Source organism: Globicephala melas, chromosome 9, assembly GCF_963455315.2.
Source record: "Globicephala melas chromosome 9, mGloMel1.2, whole genome shotgun sequence".
Taxonomy (NCBI): Eukaryota; Metazoa; Chordata; class Mammalia; order Artiodactyla; family Delphinidae; genus Globicephala; species Globicephala melas.
The window spans coordinates 42058153-42077783 of record NC_083322.1 but is presented as its reverse complement, the minus strand read 5'-3'; the positions used below and the strand labels follow the sequence as shown (position 1 = coordinate 42077783).

General features: G+C 36.2%; 1 protein-coding gene across 3 annotated transcripts in view; it reads right to left on the bottom strand.

Annotated features, from left to right (window-relative positions):
• DPY19L1 (dpy-19 like C-mannosyltransferase 1) overlaps positions 1–19631 on the bottom strand; it is a 95123-nt gene that overhangs the window by 29247 nt on the left and 46245 nt on the right. For all 3 annotated transcript variants that reach the window (XM_030857521.2, XM_030857522.2, XM_030857523.2), the window contains exons 8-13: positions 19364–19455; positions 15845–15944; positions 13560–13637; positions 3815–3901; positions 1620–1679; positions 991–1071 (exon numbers count right to left, since the gene is read on the bottom strand). In XM_030857521.2, the coding sequence (XP_030713381.2) occupies positions 991–1071; positions 1620–1679; positions 3815–3901; positions 13560–13637; positions 15845–15944; positions 19364–19455 (498 nt within the window). The remainder of the gene's footprint in view (positions 1–990; positions 1072–1619; positions 1680–3814; positions 3902–13559; positions 13638–15844; positions 15945–19363; positions 19456–19631) is intronic.

The following is a 19631-nucleotide window of genomic DNA, read 5'->3' as shown; positions in this document are numbered from 1 at the left end:
GACTATGCTTTCAAACTTTTAAAATGTCTTTCACAGGTTGTAGACCACCCCTTTAATAGCCCATTGTTTTCCATCTTTTTTAAGCAAACAATTCCTTTGTTCATATGAAAACATGTATAAATGTCCACTATGTAAGAGATTAAAGCAAGACTATCCTGGGTGAAGAGGGGCTGGCAGGGGGACTGAGAAGTAGATGGACCCCACCAAAGAGTCCTTGAAGTCCCAGAACTTCACAGAACTCAGTTTCAAAACCACAACTTTAATCTAATACAGAAGGAAGAAAGACCATCAATTAAAATAAATTACAGAAAAAAATATGTGGCTTACTTTACTCTTTCCATGTTGGTTGGTGTCCTGCTCTCTCTTTTAATTTAATTAATGTGCTTACCAAAACATCAAAATAAAATAGGCAATACAAAATTATAGATAGAGTGAATCTCTACAGTTATAAAGCAGAATTCTTCTCATTTTATTTTCTCTCCTACCCAAATACCAAAAAAAAGCAAAACCAATAACAATAATATCTCTTAATAAGACTAACTTGGATTAAATTACCTACAAACCTTTCACAAGCATTGACTAGAAAACTGGAAGAAAAAGAGAATAAGTTATATGATCTATTCTTTAAGAGCCTCTGAAGATGGCATCTTTATCTGTTACAAAAGGGGATTATAAAGAAACCAGAGAAAAATGACTGTAGAGGCCTTAAAATTTGAGCTTAAGTCTCTAGAGCTTTCTTACTTTAAAATTTTAAAATCTTTGTGGAAGACCAATAAAATATGAGAGTTATGTCAAGAAATTAATTTTGGAGAATGGACTACAGACATAGTCATATTTACTCTCTATTATAGTAAATAGATAAAATAACAGGTGAATAGACTTCACCTTAGAATTTGCCTTAAATAGTAGTACTTTAACAACTCTAGTAATTCATTCTTAGCCTGTTTGATTTATTTCAAGTCTTCCAAGTTTAAGCAAAAATACACTTACATCATCTGCAATGCCAAAGATTTTAGATGTCAAATACTTGAGTATGACAGTTCCAAATAACCAAAAACATCCTTGGATAACCTACAAAAGAAAAATATAGCAAAACAAAACTAAACTGATGCATCATATAGCCATTGCACAGACATAGCCTAGGAAGAAAAAAATAAATGCTTTAATCACACGTGAAGTAATTATCTCTAGATCCAAGAGAAAATGTCAAAAAAAAAAATGCACCTTAAATTAAAGAATGTTACTCCAAAATCAAGGAGCTATCATCAAAAAGAAAAATATACACAATCTTGTTGTCAAAATTAATATATTTTATAGGAGATTTATACAGCAATTGCAGTTAAATTCCCCTTCTACTAACAGTTTCCTACACATGCACTGCTCCTCAGAAAAAACATGGGTCATACATAAAACTGAAATTCTTTAACTACCTATCCAATATTAATCTTAACTTGCTTCACAAAAAGAGCAATTTGGCACATTAAAATTGAGCCTTAATATGTTATAAAACTGTTAGATCCTCTGCATTATATAGGATAGTTCCTTGAAAGTAAAACATAAAACCAGTGATATATTTTGGAGAAGGAAAAACATATACATTCAAATAGATTGATTCTTACCCATAAACTAAGTTCAGATACATTTACTTTCAGGAAACATGGTTTCATTGCCAGTAAACCCTGCATGCAGAAAATAACATAGCATACAGTTAATACTTATAGACACAAATTCAGGTACCAAAAAAATACTTCTAAATAATAAGACTCTCAAGAATCTAAACTTCAGCACACTTTCAGTGTTTCACATAGAATCACCACAAGCTCATTTGATTTTAAGAAGCCCTGTTTTATCCAGAGTATTTTAGGTCAGTTAGTCACTCTGTAAAGTTGAAAACAGAATCTCCATACGTAAATTTCTACGATTGATTTCTATGACTGGTTCTGATTTACCAAAGAACCAAGAAGTATATAATAATTTCAGAATTTTAGACAGGTGTCTAATAGTTATAAGATTTTCCTTAAGTTAAATATTACTAACTCCTTGAATAAACTACAAATGAGTTTTTAACAGATCAACTAAATACTTCTCCTCTATCAAATCTTATTTCTTTCCAGGTACATAATAGACTCCCAAAGTATAGTACCTATACAGATCTAAATCTACTTCAAACCTGGCAAAAATATGCTTAGAATCAAAACATAAATACATGAACCCAAATTAAATCTTTTCAGAAGTTTCTGAATATCTGAGAACACAAAATGTGTTACGATTGTTTCAAAGTGATAACTAGAAATAAAAACAGGCAAATGTGTGTTTATAGTTAAATATGCAAAAACATGCTATATTCTGTACCTGTTGCCATCATTTATTTGTATACACCAAAATACGTGAAATATGCATAATGCTTAATTCATACCTAAGACACACCTCAGTGTCAAGCACCTAGTAGGAAACCTGACACACTGTAGGTGCTCAATAGAACTGAAGAGAAATTTCCTGCAAAATGTACTTAAGATTAGATTTACTGACAGGAAATCTTCCATTCAATGTACTTGTGTACTGTACACAAGTAACAAGAGTCATGTACTTTACTCTGAGTAACAGCAGGACTTCCCCAGGTACACATTTAAATATAGAATTGAGTCCACTGACACATTTCCTAATTACAAACAAAATTCATGACTGTAAGAACTATCACTAATCTCACAGCACAGCAACTCAGTTACTGGGTTTTTGTTTTTATTTTTGTTTTGTCATTGTTGAAAACACAGCATCACCACATGCTAACTGCTAATTTCTGTGCCTAAGTATACTCAAGTCACACAACCTGAAAAGGGTGGTGGCCCAGATTGGGAAGAGGCATACTCCTGGGAAATGGGATCTTAAATAAATATTACTTGTAAAATCAGACAAAGAAATAGCAGATTCCAAATCTGTTAATGGGTTCTAGAAATCAAGAAAGACAAAATGATCTGAGTTACTTAAATGATTATTCAAGAAGTAGAAACCATTTCAGTTAAGACAGTGCAGTGTGCTTTCATCTTCAAAAAACCAGCCTAATCCTAAAGCACATGCATGTTAAATATAAGGAATAATTTTTTTCCTCTTAGGTTTGCAAAACATTGTAATGGAGAAACCCACCGGCAAAAAAAAAAGAGTAACCACCTCTGGAAGTCCTTAAGTTTAGAGAGACTTATATTTAGAAAGTCATCCTGCCAAAAGTGGCAGAAGGAGTTAGATAACCTTTTACCTTTTGCTCCAATTCTATAAGACAATCTCCCCATAATCTAAATCTGTTCTTGGTAGTGATCTAGTAAAATATAACTGAATCATCACCTGATTTAAACCATCTGAATAATTCAAATAGACACGAGGGGAAAAAACTAAAAATATAAGGCCTTGAGCCTCTGATCACAGTGGAACAAGGAGAGACTGCTTGAGATGCCAGAGGGAGGAAAGGGGGTCAGAAAGTGGAGCAGGAGTAGGATAAACACTGAAAAGAGGGGAGGAAACAAGAAAAAGACGAAAGCATAGAAACCATTCTAAAATGAACTCCAGGACCAAAAGTCAGGTGACAGAAAAGATGAGGAAAGGACAGATTAGGACTGTGAAACAAAGCACTATGTTTTCCAGTATTAACTTTTGTTGTGTTTCTTTGGAAACGAGAACTTAAATACATTATCACATATAGATGTATTCAGTAAGACACTTGAAACAGTTCTTGTAGAAAATCCCTCACGAATCTCAAGCCAGTGATAAAGAAACTGGTAAACCATTAGTTTCAAAAACAGACATTTACTTAAGGAACACTTACCCAAATAATTACCAAAGAGGAAGCGTAATAAGAAGTTAATAACATTGAGTTTCCAAACATCAAAACAAAACAAAGTGCAAGAGAAATCTGGAAAAATCCAAGAAAAATATAATTAATACACAGAAAACAAAAAAAATGGTTTTATTCTGAAAATTGCACATGCCCATGATAAACAAAATTCAAACTGTTCAAAAGAGAATATACAAGGAAAACAGCCCGAATTCTATGCCACACTTCAAAACCCCAGAGATCACCACCACCAACAATTTTCTGTGCATCCTTATAGACATTCACATGTACAAATTCCAGTTTATAATTTTTTTTTTTAAAGAATCGATTTTATTTATTTTTGGTTGTGTTGGGTCTTCGTTGCTGTGCGTGGGCTTTCTCTAGTTGTGTCGAGCGGGGGCTACTCTTAGTTGTGGTGCACGGGCTTCTCATTGTGGTAGCTTCTCTTGTTGTGGAGCATGGGCTCCAGGTGCACAGGCTTCAGATGTTGTGGCACATGGGCTCAGTAGTTGTGGCTCCCGGGTTCTAGAGCGCAGGCTCAGTAGTCGTGGCACATGGGCTTAGTTGCTCTGTGGCATGTGGGAATCTTCCTGGACCAGGGCTCGAACCCGTGTCCCCTGCATCAGCAGGCAGATTCTTAACCACTGTGCCACCAGGGAAATCCCCAGTTTATAATTTTTTAAAACCACAAATGGAAACTTGGCCCAGAAGCTATGCTATTGCTTGCTTTTACTCTCAGTTTGTTTCAAAGAGCTTTACCTATCAATTCAAACCAATCTAACTCATTCTGTTGAATAACTGAAAAAAGTACTCCACTCTAGAGATGTACTACAGTCCTCTGACTACTTCTGAAAACTTAAGTGCTTTCCAGTTTTGTTTTGTTTTGTTGTTAGTTTTGTTTTTCCTATTACAAACACTGCTATGAAAAACGCCCTTATTTATGTATCTTATGTACATGTCAACACATTTATGGGATAAATTACTATCATGGAATTAATGAATCAACAATACACATATTTTAAAATTTGAGAAAATACTGACAAATTGCAATACAAAATATTGTACTCTCCACCAATAGGGCATGAGAGTTCCTGCTGATACGCACTCCTGCCAACACCGTGTATTATTCTTTCAAATATTTGCCAATCTAATCCAAAAAAAGATGTTGCCTCATTGTTTCATTGTTCCATTCTTTTATTAGTGGGTGAGACACAGCATCTTTTCTTCTATTTACTGTTTATATTGTTTTGTGTGTACATGAATTGTCTATTCCTAGTGCCCATTTTTCTATTGGGCTTTGGTATTTTCCTTAAGCACTCTCTTCATATATGATAGAGCATAGCTCCTTACCAAGCAAACATATTATAAATATTTTCCCAGTTCACTTTTATCTTTCTTTGTAGTATTTCTCTATTGTAGTTGCTTTCTACATTTTTATGTTAGTCAGTTTTTCATTCATTTCCTCTAAGTCTTCAGGATTTAACTCCATTATTAGAAAGCCTTTAAAAATAAAAGAATCCATGTTTTCTTCCGGAAGTTTTATTTTTGATCCACATATATAAATTTCCATATGAATTTTATAATCAGCCTAAGTTTCAAAAATTGAAATTTTTATTAGAATTGCTGTATTCTACAAATGTACACTGCATTATATTTTAGTTACATCTGTCCAATATTGAATCTTTACATCTGAAAATAATACATGTTGTTTCCATTTCCTATTTTTTTTTTTTTGGCCACACCATGCGGCTTGCAGCTTCTTATTTCCCAGACCAGGGATTGAACCCGTGCCACCTGCAGTGGAAGCACAGAGTCCTAACAACTGAACCACCAGGGAATTTCCTGTTTCCATTTCTTTAAGTCTTCTTTTACCTACATCAGTAGAAGTATAAAGTTTTCTTTATATAGATCCTGCATATTAAGTTTATTTCAAAGTATATTACTTGTTTTGCTATTATATCAGAAATCTTTTCATATTTTCTGATTTTTTATATTTAGAAAAGTTACATTAAGTATGCATAAATGAATATAAACTTTCATTGTTTCTAGTAGTAATTAGTTCATTAATTTGGGTTTTTTAAGTATTCAAAAGCATACTTACAATGATACTTTTACATCTTATTTCCTCTTATTTTTTAGTCAATTTTATTAGTTAATATTTATGCAACAATGTTAAGAGTGGCAGTAGGCATATTTGTCAAGTTTCTGGCATTAATGGGAATAGTTCTACTGATTCATCATTTTGTGTGATACTAGCTTTTGGTTTAAGGTATATGTATGTATTAAAAGTTCAGTGAAATATCCACCTATTTTCATTTAATTAAGATCTTAAAAATCAGAAACAGATGTTGACCTTTATCAAATGCCATTACAATATCAAAGGAAATGATCACATTGTTGATCTTTTTAAAATCTATTAATGAGATATATTATGTTAACATAATTTCTAATAATAAGCCAATCTTGCATTCTTGGAATAAATTTACCGTCACATTACTTTTTTCTTATATGCTTACTAAATGTTAACTGCCCAGGTCCTTGGACTCTTTAACCAATAGAAGTTGATAAGAGGCCAGATGAGAATTTCAGGCAATGCTTAATCAGGGCTCATGCTGCAGCACAAGGGAGCGAAAGCGAGAAAAAGGTACCCTTGCCCACTCCCAGAGAAGAGCTGCTTGGATCCTTACATGGGGTAACAATGGGGGTGGACCCATGGGCTGGGCAGGAGGCCTAACTTAGGTGGTCTGTCCATGCCCTTGGAGGTGCTATGTGCAGGAATCATGTGCAGTACCCTGCTTTTTGCTCCCAGCACCTCAAAAACTTGTAGTTTATTTCTGGCCTTTTTGTATCCTGTTGCTCATAATTGCTCCAACTGTGCATGGTGTAGTTATTTTAGTCACTTATAGTTTCTTTGTATCTTATTGCTCAACGGAGACTTTTGTCCAGGTGCAAGCACTCCAGTAGAAGATTCCAGGTCCCAGCCTATCTCAAATGGATAAGGAACCAAATTCTCAAAATTTTATAACAATAGCCTTTTTCCTTAAGTGCCACAATTTAAAACCAACTTTAAAATTTTCCCAATCAATTTTGGCAGAAACTAGCAAAATATCATCACTTTGAATAAACAGATTCATAACCAAGAATCAGGCAAAGCATTGCTAAGGGGATTCAAGAGAAATATAAGGTAGTATTAAGAAAGGATGTGTCAAGGGTCTGGAGAGATATTTGGGGTCCATTTCCCCAATTTTTTTCCCACTGTTCAAGGTTTATTTATTGTTGTAGTTGGTATAACACTTAGATAGTTGGCTGCATTATTTATGTCGATTTTTTTTTACATTACATGGCAATGTACACTATTCTGATACATATGGTACATAAAATAAGATTCTTTAGAACAGTTATGCACAAGACATGCAATACTGGATTTATAAACAGTTATGCACAAGACATGCAATACTGGATTTATAAGCAATACTGGATTTATAAACCAGGATGTGATTAATTGGAGAAAAAAAAGTTGGACTTGGCATCTTGGCTAAAGGAACCAGCAGTTATATAACACAGAGTTAAATACACATCTGGTTTGAAGGGCAACTGCAGCATCTGCAACATTGTCAGTGGTACCTCTTGAGGAAGTAGAACTATTTTACACAAAACAATTTAGGACCACACAAGATAACTGCCATGCAGCATCAGGATAGAGCTGCAGGGTTTTATGAACCATTCCTATTGCTAACGTTAGGAAATTGATGTTCTTCCTAGGCTGTCTTAACATTACTGCTTTAGTCACAGATCAGATATAAAGGACAATATGCACAACCTCCATTCCCAACTCTGGTAACTTCTCTGCTCAAACTCTCTAAGGGCTTTGATTCTCACTTCAAGGAAAAACCAAAGACCTTTCAAAGACTTACACGACCCTATAGAGTCAGCCCACTAACCTCTGGGACGTCATTTCCAATGACCCTTTCCCTTCTCACTCAATCCAGCCACACCCTGCAGATTCTAGAACACACCAGTATATTCCCACCTCAGAGCACTTACGCTTGCTGCTTCTTTTAACCTAATGGATGCTCCCTCATCTAACCCCATGTAACCTTCTCAGTGAGGCCTTCTTTTCCCACTCTTTTAAATTACCACCTCCCCTACGTACTCAGTAAATCCCACTCTCCTTGTCTGCTTTGTTTTCCATAATAGTGTTTATTCCCATTTAACATACTGTTTATCTTATATATTTGATTTATTTCTGTCTATGTACACTAGAATATAAGCTCCACGAGGGAAGAGATTTTTTAAATTGTTTTTATCACTGTTGTATGCTAAGGGCCCAGGAAATGTTTGACAAACAACTCGTGCTCAAAAACATCGGTTAATTTAAATGTGAAGAATAAAATTTGAGGAGTATTATACTGAGAAAATTGAGAACTTAGAAGGTACATAATGAAAGAGAGATATTATAAGTTATTTTAGTATCTATATCTTTTTTGAGTATCTATATTTTAGCAGATTAAAAAAAAGACAACACTGTGAACAACTTCATGTCAATGAATTTTAAAACTGAGATGAATGGGAAAATTCCTAACAACATAAAAGTGCTAAAAAATGACTCAAGAAAAAATCTAAATTGTCCTATTATCATTAAACAACTTAGATCACGAATTTAAAATCTGTCCACAAAAAAAAAGTAACAGGTCCATATAGTTTAACAGGCAAGCTCTGCCAAACTTTCAGGGAATATTCCTCCCAATCTTACAAGAAAAAATCTACCACAGACAGAGAAAGTAGAAACACAATTAATTCTATGGGGCTAGAATAAATCTGGTATCAAAATCAGGCAAGTGTAGCTGGAGGATTCTGGAGAAATGGCAGCATAGGGAGCACTAGGAAGAATCTGTCTCCCCACCTAGACAACAAATGCAACTTGACAAACTATCTGATGGAACTATTTTGGAACTCGGGCATCTATCAAAACACACAACTTCCAGGAGAACCCCTAGATGGCAAATTGTAGTCAATTTCAGTAAATTTTAGCTCTTAGCTCACCAGCAGCTATCCATCTCTCATAAACCAGCCCTAATGCAAACAGTCATGCATGAGTTTAAAAACAGACAACGAAAGCAAAATCACAGCAAGTGTAGCCAACCTAAAAAGCTTCTGCACAGCTAAAGAAACAATCAATGATAAGAAGAAGCAACCTACAGAATGGGAGAAAATATTTGCAAACTATATACCAGCTACAGTTAATATCCAAAATATACAAGGAACTCTTACAACTCAGTAGCAAAAAACCCCAAAATAATCTGATTAAAAAATGGGCAGGGCTTCCCTGGTGGCGCAGTGGTTGAGAGTCCGCCTGCCGATGCAGGGGACACGGGTTCGTGCCCCGGTCAGGGAAGATCCCACATGCCACGGAGCCGCTGGGCCCGGGAGCCATGGCCGCTGAGCCTGCGCGTCCGGAGCCTGTGCTCCGCAACGGGAGAGGCCGCAGCGGTGAGAGGCCCGCGTAACGCAAAAAAAAAAAAAAAAAAAAAGGGCAGAAGACCTGAATTGATGGTTTTTCCAAGAAAGACATACAAATGACCAACAGGTACATGAAAAGGTGCTCGATATCACTAATCATTAGTAAATGCAAATCAAAACCACAATGAGACATCACCTCACACCGGTTAGAAAGACTTTTATCAAAAAGCCAAGAGATAAGTATTAGTGAGGATGTGGAGAAAAGGGAACCCTTTTCCCCACTGTTGGTGGGAATGTAAATTGGTACACTATGAAAAGAGTATGGAAGTTCCTTGAGAAATCTGCAGGGCAGAAATAGAGACACAGATGTAGAGAACAAACGTATGGACACCAAGGTGGGGAAAGCCGTGGGGGGCTGGGTGGATGAATTGGGAGATTGGGATTGACATGTATACACTGATGTGTATAAAATGGATGACTAATAAGAACCTGCTGTATAAAAAAATAAATAAAGTTCAAAAAAAAAAGAAATTAAAAATAGAACTACCATATGATCCAGCAAATCCACCTCTGGGTATATACCCAAAAGAAACAAAAACAGGATATCAAAGATATATCTGCACTCCCATGTTCATTGCAGCATTAGTCACAACAGCCAAGACATGGAAACAGGGTAAGTTTCTATCCATGGATGAATGGATATTGAAAATGTGGTATATATACACAATAAAACAGTATTCAGCTATAAAAAAGAAGGAAGCCCCTGCCATTTGCATCAACATGGATGGATCTTGAGAACATTATGCCAGGCGAAGTAACCTATTCTGGAAAAGACAAATAATGCATGATTCCACTTATACGAGGTACTTAGAGTAGTTAAAAGCATAGACAGAGGATGCAGAATGAGGGTTTCCAGGGCTTGGGGGGAGGAAGGAGAATAGGGAGTTATAACTCTATAGGGTATAGAGTTTCATTTTTGCAAGATGAAAAGACTTGTGGAGATAGACGGTGGTGATGTTTGCACAGCAATAAGAATGTACTTAATATCACTGATATGTAAACTTAAAATGCTTAAGACAGTAAATTTTATGTGTATTTTATCACAATAAAAAAATGGAAAAAATTTTTGGAAACAATTCCATATTTTTTTCCTTTTTAACTATAGGGATTTAGGAGTTTATAAAGCAACTATGGATAATAAGTGACTAGTTCCATAGTCAGTAAGTGACATAATAAAGTGTATATCATTTACCCAGGATAGGTTCTACTACAAACTAAACCTGTGTAATGTTAGTACTTTTATAACTATAACTTTGAGTCAAAGTCCTCATTGATAGTTGCCTATGTGACTGTGTGATTGACAGACTCTAAATGCTTAACAATTACTTGAATTTTTATTGCTATGTAAAAAAAAAACATATTAAACAGTTTGGGGAAAAAACTCAAGTCTAAAAAAGGATAAGTACTGTCCAATACCATTCATGAGATTTAAAACCCTAACAAAATAGTAAATGAATTCAGCAATATAATTAGTATAAAAATTGTTTAGTCCAGAAAAGCATGGTTTCTTAATGTAAAAAATCAATTAATGTAATTCACCACAGTAACATATTAAAGAGGGAAAAATACAGAGGATCATCTAGACAGATGCAGAAAAGCATTTGATGAAGCTGAGCCTTTATTAATTTCTTTGAACAAGTGTTCAAAGCGTAATGAGGACATGTTAAAAGAACAAAGAAGCCAGCAGGAAGTAGCTGGCCAAATCGGGAACAATTCAAGCATCAAAGCAAATAATGAAAATAGGGGATTACATTGCAGTGAATAAAACAGATGCAATTTTTTCCTTGGACATAAGAGAAAAACTGATGAAAAGTCTGAATAGGAGTGACACAAAAAAGGAAACACAAAGGGCCCATAAACATAAGAAAAGATGTTCAACTTTATTGAAAACCAGAGAAAATGTAAATTAAGGCCATAAGATACCATTTTATACTCTCCAAATTGACAAAATAAAAAAAAGATATAGGATAAGAAGAACTGTTATACGTTACTGTTCAAAGTAGTCTAATCATTTTTGAAAAACAATGCAACATTAAATTGTGAGGTTGAACATGTATTTAATTTACCACCTAAAAATTCTACTACTATGTAAATACCCTAGAGAAACTCAATATATATTCCCCAGGAGGTACGTGTACACCATTATACATAAAAGGAAAACACCTAAATGTCTTTCAACAAGAATATGGATAAATATATCATGCTGTATTTATACAATGCAAAACATAAAGCAAAGAAAATGTCTGAACTCCAGCAACATACAAATTTCAAAAATCTGAGTGAAAACTTATGTCTCACAAAAAGGATACCATTTTATAAACCTTAAAAACAATACTAATATTTAATAATAAAAATATATTATTTAGGAATAAGTAGATGGTAAAGTCATAAAGAAAAGCAAGTTAATTATAATTTTAAAAGTCAGGATAGTGGTTATGTCCAAGAGAAGTGAGGAGATGTGTTCGGGACACACAAGGGCTTCAAAGTAATGATGGTTCCATTTTTCAATTGTAGGGTAGGCTCATGGTTGTTCATTTTAGAACTTCTGTCCATAACTTCTATATGTTATAAATGTCCTATTTATATGTATCAATTATTAGAGAATAAAAAAGTATATGGGGCTTCCCTGGTGGCACAGTGGTTGAGAGTCCGCCTGCCGATGCAGGGGACACGGGTTCATGCCCTGGTCTGGGAAGATCCCACATGCCGCGGAGCGCCTGGGCCCATGAGCCATGGCCGCTGAGCCTGCGCGTCGGGAGCCTGTGCTCCGCAATGGGAGAGGCCACAACAGTGAGAGGCCCCGCGTACCGCAAAAAAAAAAAAAAAAAAAAAAAAAATATGGCTGTAGTATAAACCCTGACAGTTGGGGATTTTTTCTTCTTCGTAATACAAGTGTCTGACTTAAAGCTTTTATTGCAATCCACTCCAAACATGGCTATCTCTTGAATAAACATATTGCCAGCCACATGACTAGATAAAGGGTCAGGCCACCTGACCCCACTGAGGCTCCTTTGTTTTGGAGATCTTGATTAACTTCAACAACTGACCTTTGGGCCAGTTTTTTCTCTTCCTGTGATGTAAATTCCCACTCGTATGTTTTAAATTCACCCAAAAAAAAAAAAAAAAAAGAGCCCTCAAAATCCTAGGCCCCCATCCTGGACCCCAGTAAAGGCAGAACTCCAGGGCATGCTTGTTCCCTAACTCTCCCTTGCCTCCCCCCACACCCCACGACCTAACTGTGTGGTCCCAGGTGTGCTGTGTAATTTCCAGGTCCTGTAAGTAATAAACCTTGGTTTTTTTCAAAGTTTCCCGAAAATTATTGCTGAAGGGCATCTTGCAATCATAAGAACCACAAGTGCCTGTCCAACCACAACATTGTTATTGATAGGCTGAGACCAGCACAAAACAACAGCATGCTGTAATTACATTAAAATTATAGGAAAAAGAAAATATCAAAATTGTAAGAACTAATGACAGAGAAGACAAATGTTTTTAAAAATCAATATTCATCAAAATCAACCATCCAGGCTTAAGACCTTTGCCCTGGCTATTTCATCAAGCTAGAATATTCTTCTCCATGACATCTACTTAGCTGACTCCCTCTCCTCCTTCCAATCTTTGCTCCACTACCCCCTTCTCAATAAGACCTCCTCTGACCTCCTCATGTGACACCTCAATCTCCCATCCCTTGACACTTGGCCAGCCTGACCTCCTTGGGGTACCATGACTTGTCCTTTTCCATAGCCCTTACCACCTTCTAACATACTATATAATTTACCCATTTACTATGTTTATTATTTATCCATTTCTTCTCCCTCCACTCTTTTAGGATGTAATCCACATATACGCTGGGATCTTTGCAGTTTTATCCACTGATATGTCCCACACGCCTGGATAGTTTGTGCTCAATAAATGAATATTCCACTTCATTTTAACAGAAGGTTCCTGGATAATATACCATTCCATGTTTCTCTTTCACGAATTACCTCTTTTGCTGATAATGTATAAGTTGGGCACAAACTCAAATCAGATAATTAAATTTTCTGGGTGGCCTATTTAAAACAAGGTCTGTTAATTATATCACAGTTTTTGAATAACACTTGTTTTATTTATGGAATTATGTCAAAACTAGTTGCAACCATGAATAAATAAAATACTAATCAGGAGTTTGTTTTAAGGTCAAGGTAAATGGGAAAAAAAAATTAAAAACCATTACCATGTGCATATAAATGATCTTCCGTAATTTGCATATATCAATGTATCCCACAACATATACTGCAAATAATGATGCAATCTGAAATTTAAAAAGAAGTTATATTAAAATTATATATATAATGAATAGATTAAAAAATTAAGAAAAGATTATCTTTATTTTGCCTCAAATTTATATTTATATTGAAAGTAAGTTCTTTAGTTACCCTCTTACCTGCTAATTTATTATTTATTATGGTCAATATATTAATATAGCACATATCAGTTGATTTTTCTCTTCCATTCACATCTCTCTCAATTAACCATGTAAATTATCTACTGTACGGATTATCCAAACAATACTCCATTTAATGTCAGAGTGACTCTACTGCCAACATGTACAATTACAAAGTGCCTTGCTCAATCAAAAAATATAAAAATTTAATTATAACATGTGACAATACATAATTGGGGAAAGTACATTAAACTAAAAAATAATTATATAATGCGTGTGTGTGTAAAAATACACTGAGTTCTGCTTGTTAGTCAGTCTTTACGAGTATCTCCATTAGTGCTTTCTTTCACTTATACAAATATTCAAGTGTTGGGCATAATCAAATTTATCAAATCTCAAACTAGAAGTACTTTCACTAAAAAGGTATTTTTAATTTTTTTAACAGTTTTGAAGAAAACTGTGTATTTACCAAGAATTCTAAGAGTACTGGAGTTATTTATATGCATTAATTCATTATATGAATTAATTGATTAAATAATTTACCTCAGTAAAGTATAGAGAGGTATTATGTCAAACAATGCCTCTCCACCTTTCTTCATGGAAAAAGCAATTCAAATTAAATTCCACGCATCTCCTACTACACAAATATGGTTTAAACAAATGGCAAAACAGCTGAAACTTAAACATGTAACTAAGTTCCATTCATCAAGTTTTTTGTCTCCAAATAATCTACAACAAATTTTCCCAGTAGCAAGAAAAAGAAGGTCTCCCTTGACCCAGATTTCCCCATGGGGAACGTGGCACTGCTGAAGGGTGACAGATATGTCACAGTAACTGTGGAGAAGTGTGTTGTTATTCAATGTAAGCCCGACAGAGGAGCACAGTACTGCCTACCCTCACTCCATGCACCTCCCCCTAGTTCCTCCCCCTCCCGCACCAAAAAAACAAAAACAAAAACAAAAAGCAGGCCATCTCCAATAAGTGAAAGGATAGGAACTCTCCCTTTCCACTCCAGGGGCTAAGCAATACACAGCAGGCCTACAGGGTAGAATCTTAAGGAGTGACCCTCAGGGACATTTTAAACCAGAAACATTTAAAATGTCCTCAAACTAAAGAAGACAAAGGAGTCTAAAAGATAAGATCAAGGAAAGAATGAAGTACAAATAGAGCCTCTAAAAAAAAAAATGATAGAAGCAGCAAACTTGATGTCTTAAGTAGCAGGTAATGTGTTAAGACTCTTACATACATGACCCCATTTGATCCTAAACGCAACCCAATACAGTAGGGTCTTTCATTTTCTCTACTTCATAAATGAGACAACTGAAACTAAGAAAAGTTATGCAGTTTGTCCAACTCAAGCAGCCAGTGAATAGAGTTAGGACACAAATCCAGGTCTGACTTCATTTCTCAAGCAAGACATCTCAAAGAACATTAAAAAGCGACTCATACTGCTTTATACGAATATGAACATGGCCAGTTAAGAAAGAAGTAGAAACAGTGGTGGCAGGGAGAAATGAGCACACATTTTACTCCCTCTCTCAATAAGCGACCTTTACCTTGCTTTATAGACCTCTATCCGAAGGGAAAGAGACAGACAGAGTACGTGGAAAGATGATAAATATATTACAGGCTGGTAAGGGAGTTATATAAAACATAAATTGTTTAGCTATTTTTCCTATGTTATCCTATGTGTATTTATCCTATGTGTAAGAAAGTCCAGTTATTCACAAAAACATTTTACTTAAGATAAATACTACAGTCTCCTTAAGAGAAATACTTAATGTTATAACACTAGTTCTCTTTTAAGCAAACTAACATTTTGCATTTTGAAAAAAGATAAGCATTCTTATAAACTTGAATTCAATAAATGCATTCTACTAGTAAGTAAATAATTAACACCCATTAATAAGTAAATCATATATTTCCCTACCCCAAAATTTCTTTCAAAATATGGACTAAAAAAGCTTTTTAGGACTTAGAATCATATAACATCTCAGTTCTGTAATTTTAGACAAATGAGTTCTCATAATCAAGCTCACTAAGCTTAATTCGTTTTAAAAATGTAAGCACCTTACCTGAGTAAGAAGTACAAACTGAGCAAACTGCCATGGAAGCATAAAAAACACATTGGAAATGCAGAGTGCAATCAAGCTTCCTCTGTAAAGTTTTGTAGCCCTTAAAAAGATAAAATAAGTAAGTTTAACCAGAAAATATTCTAGCATGGCTCCAAACCACTGCAAATTAGAATCTCTAAACATGATCTGGTTATAACATAAACCAGATATATAACGAACCAGTGGATTAGAAATTATACCTCCTGACACTCAATTACAACAATTTCCTGTGAAAAGTAAATCCCCAATATAACTGTAAAAAACAAAGCTTTCCAAGGAGAGAGAGAGCACCTAGGTCAGTGTATCCATTGAGATTTTTCAAACCATATTTTGGTGAATTCATAACCAAACGTATTTAAAGCTGCATTCAATAGATTCATTTGGAGAGACAAACGATGTCTATGAAAAAATCACAGAAGTAGCAGATTCTAAGTGCTAAGTATTCTGCAGACAAGCAAGCAAGTATTCAGGATACAGGCTGAGCAGCTGAGGGAGGTTTTGTGGCGGATATGGGATAAAAGTTGGGTCCTGCACAGGTAGGACACAGAAAAGAGGCAATGGCAGGAGCCCTTCTGGAGTCACATTCAGAGGCTTTGCTTTGGTCCTGACTTGTATGCAAGGGATTTTTAGGAGGGTGAGGTGTTTCTCTCATGCTAGTTTTAAGAAGTACTTTTCTCCTAAATCAGTGAACCACTGTGAAGCCCCCAACATGCCTAACATCTTCACTGTGGCTGTTATTAGGTGATTTATACAAAACTGAATTTCTAAAAATACTTAAAATTCAAAATTGGACAAAACCAATTTGTTAGGATAAAATATCTTTTTAACCTTATTTGTAAATGATTTTTAGCATTAGGAAAAGTCTATTCTAGATTTATAACAGTATCCTTAGTACCTGCAGCCCACATGAACATTGCTCAGCTTCTTCCTGGCTCACTCAAGGCATTCACCTCTCTACCACCTCACATCAAGAGATGTCAACTCTAGGTGGAAACCGAGAACTAGAGGAAATGGCTGCTCTACCAAAGAGAGAGAATTCAGTAATAAAGATGAAATATCAGAAGACTTAAAAGACCACTAGAAATTAGGCTGTCATCCTTCAGAAGAAAGGTAAGAAGTTTACCACAACTCTAGGAAAGGAGGATGTGCTTTTCCCCAGCAAAAAGGACTGCAGTTGCCAAGAAAGCAGAAGGAAGATGTCAACTAGAGAAAAACAAGGAGAATGATAAAAGCCCTTGAAGGAAGGAAATTCCCTTACCTAACACTTTTTTATAAAAACCAAAAGTAAAGACAAGAATGAGGAGGTGGATGAGGCTGAAATGACAATGATTAGGAGGCTAAAGAAAACATAAAGAGCTTACCACAAAAGCACGTGACAAACAAGACAAAAGAACCTAACAGAACTCAGTCCCTGAAGCCAAGAAACAGGAGTTGGAGTAGCTCCACTTTCGTCAGTAGAATAATAGCCTCCAAAGAGGCCCACTACATGGCAAAGGGGAATTAAGGTTACCAATCAGCTGATCTTCAAATAGGGAGATTATCCTGGATTATCCAGGGGGGCCCAATGTAATCACAAGGGTCCTTAAAGTCAAAGAAGGTTGGAGTAAAATGACTGCTAAGAACTCAATCCACCATTGCTAGCTTTGAAGATAGAGGGGGCCACAGGTCAAGGAATGCAAGCAGTCCTCTAGAAGCGAAAAAAGGCAAGAAAACTGGTTCTTCCTTAGACTCTGCAGAAGAAGTGCAGCCCTGCCGACACCCCTATCTTAGGATTTCTGAGTTACAGAACTGTAAGATGTAACATGATAAATCTGTTTGTGGTGATTTGTTACAGCAGCAATAGCAAAGTAGCAGAACCTTCTACAGTACACCCCTCGGTATGGATTAAAGGAAGCAACCCTTCGCAGGTGGAGCAGCACCGTACACAGCTGCTCAGATCACAGCACATCAGCAAGGGAATATGGGAAGAATCAAAAGTTTGCCATCACTGGATTGAAGACAGAAGCAGACGCAGAACAAAAGCAGAAAGTAGAGATTGATGGGCAGTCCACTGTATTGGAGAAAATACTGTATTGGAGAATACAGTATTGTATTGTATTGGAGAAAAAAGCCAAGATCAAGAACGCGGATGTGGAAACACAGCATGTGCAGTGATGAATCAGACACTCATACGGCACAACACTTCCTCCTGAAGTGTTTGAGAAGGAAACCTCTATCAAAGTGCCCCAGAACTAAAGGTTATGAATTCAGAGTTCATCTTATGTGAAGATGCTAAAAAAGTTCTAATTTTCATAATAAAAGAGGAATTTAAGGGACAGCAATCAGGCTGGAGTTGCAGAGACTTTAAAAGTTAATACAAAAGCTGCCACCCGTCCCACATTCTGTGAAAGGCTGGTCTAAAAACCCTACATAAGAGACAAAGCCATGTAATGGCTCTGTTCCTGTTGAGATCATCACGGTAAATAGATCATTCAAAGGGCTTGATGTAACAGACTTCAACCAGTTCTCCTGAATTCTGCTGATCACTGAAAGGAGTTCTTAGTCTGGGTCATCTTCAGATTTTCATCATGCTCTGTTCTGTTCTTTCATAGACCCCGTTTTGTTTTATCTTCACCCTCTGAAACAAGGCAGCATCAATCTAAATTCAATATCTGTCAATAACGAGGGGAGGGAAATATTCTCGGTCCAACTCTCTCCACTCTTGTAGTGAGAAACATGGGAGGGCTCAATCCAATCCTGAGTTTCTAGCAGGAATTATCCTAGCATACCTTTGTCTACTCATGTGGTTTCTTTCTACCCCTACTATCCAGTTCTCAGGGATGCTAAACAAACACAGAAAGAAGAACTACGTGTATTAATGTACCTGACCACACCTATTCTATGAACCGTTCTTTGCTTTGAAGGGCTATAGCTTATGGGATACACCCTACTGCCACCAGCTTTCCCTCTTCTATTTTTGGGAGGCTGCTGTGGTGGCAGAAAATGGCTTGGGAAAGTAGAGATTGCAGAAGAAGTGGAAGCAGCTTTGCTGCTCCTCGAGCAGTACCTGTGGACCACTAATTAAAGGAAAGAAGACTAAAAGGCAGATCAAGAAAATGTTTTGAAGTTATATATTTTTTTTTTTTTTTTGCGGTACGAGGGCCTCTCACTGTTGTGGCCTCTCCCGTTGCGGAGCACAGGCTCCGGACGCACAGGCTCAGCGGCCATGGCTCACGGGCTCAGCCACTCCGCAGCATGTGGGATCTTCCCGGACCGGGGCACGAACCCGTATCCCCTGCATCAGCAGGCGGACCCTCAACCACTGTGCCACCTGGGAAGCCCCTGAAGTTAAACTCTTAAAACCCCTTTATGAATTCAACCTAGCAACTGCATCAACTTAATTATTTTATTAGACTTTTTATACTGGAAGTTTAAAAAATTCTAGCTTAAGTTATTCAATGCAAAACAAACAAACAACTACTAAAGATAAGACAAAGTTACCTGAGAATATGAGTCACAAGCAGCATCTGAAGTACAAGGAATGGATACGAGAAGCTTTCGCGGAGAGGAGGTGTCCACATCACACGGGTACACTGAAAAAAAATTCATAGTGCATGGTATCTTTGCTAAAATTGTTGAGTAAGAAACACCAAGCGAAAGCTGCTATGAAGTTTTTTCTACAACTTAATGGTGTGCTGGAAAACAAGCTACTAACTTTTCTACCAACAGCAAAACTGGAAGATACACATGGCATAAGCTCTTGAGCAAC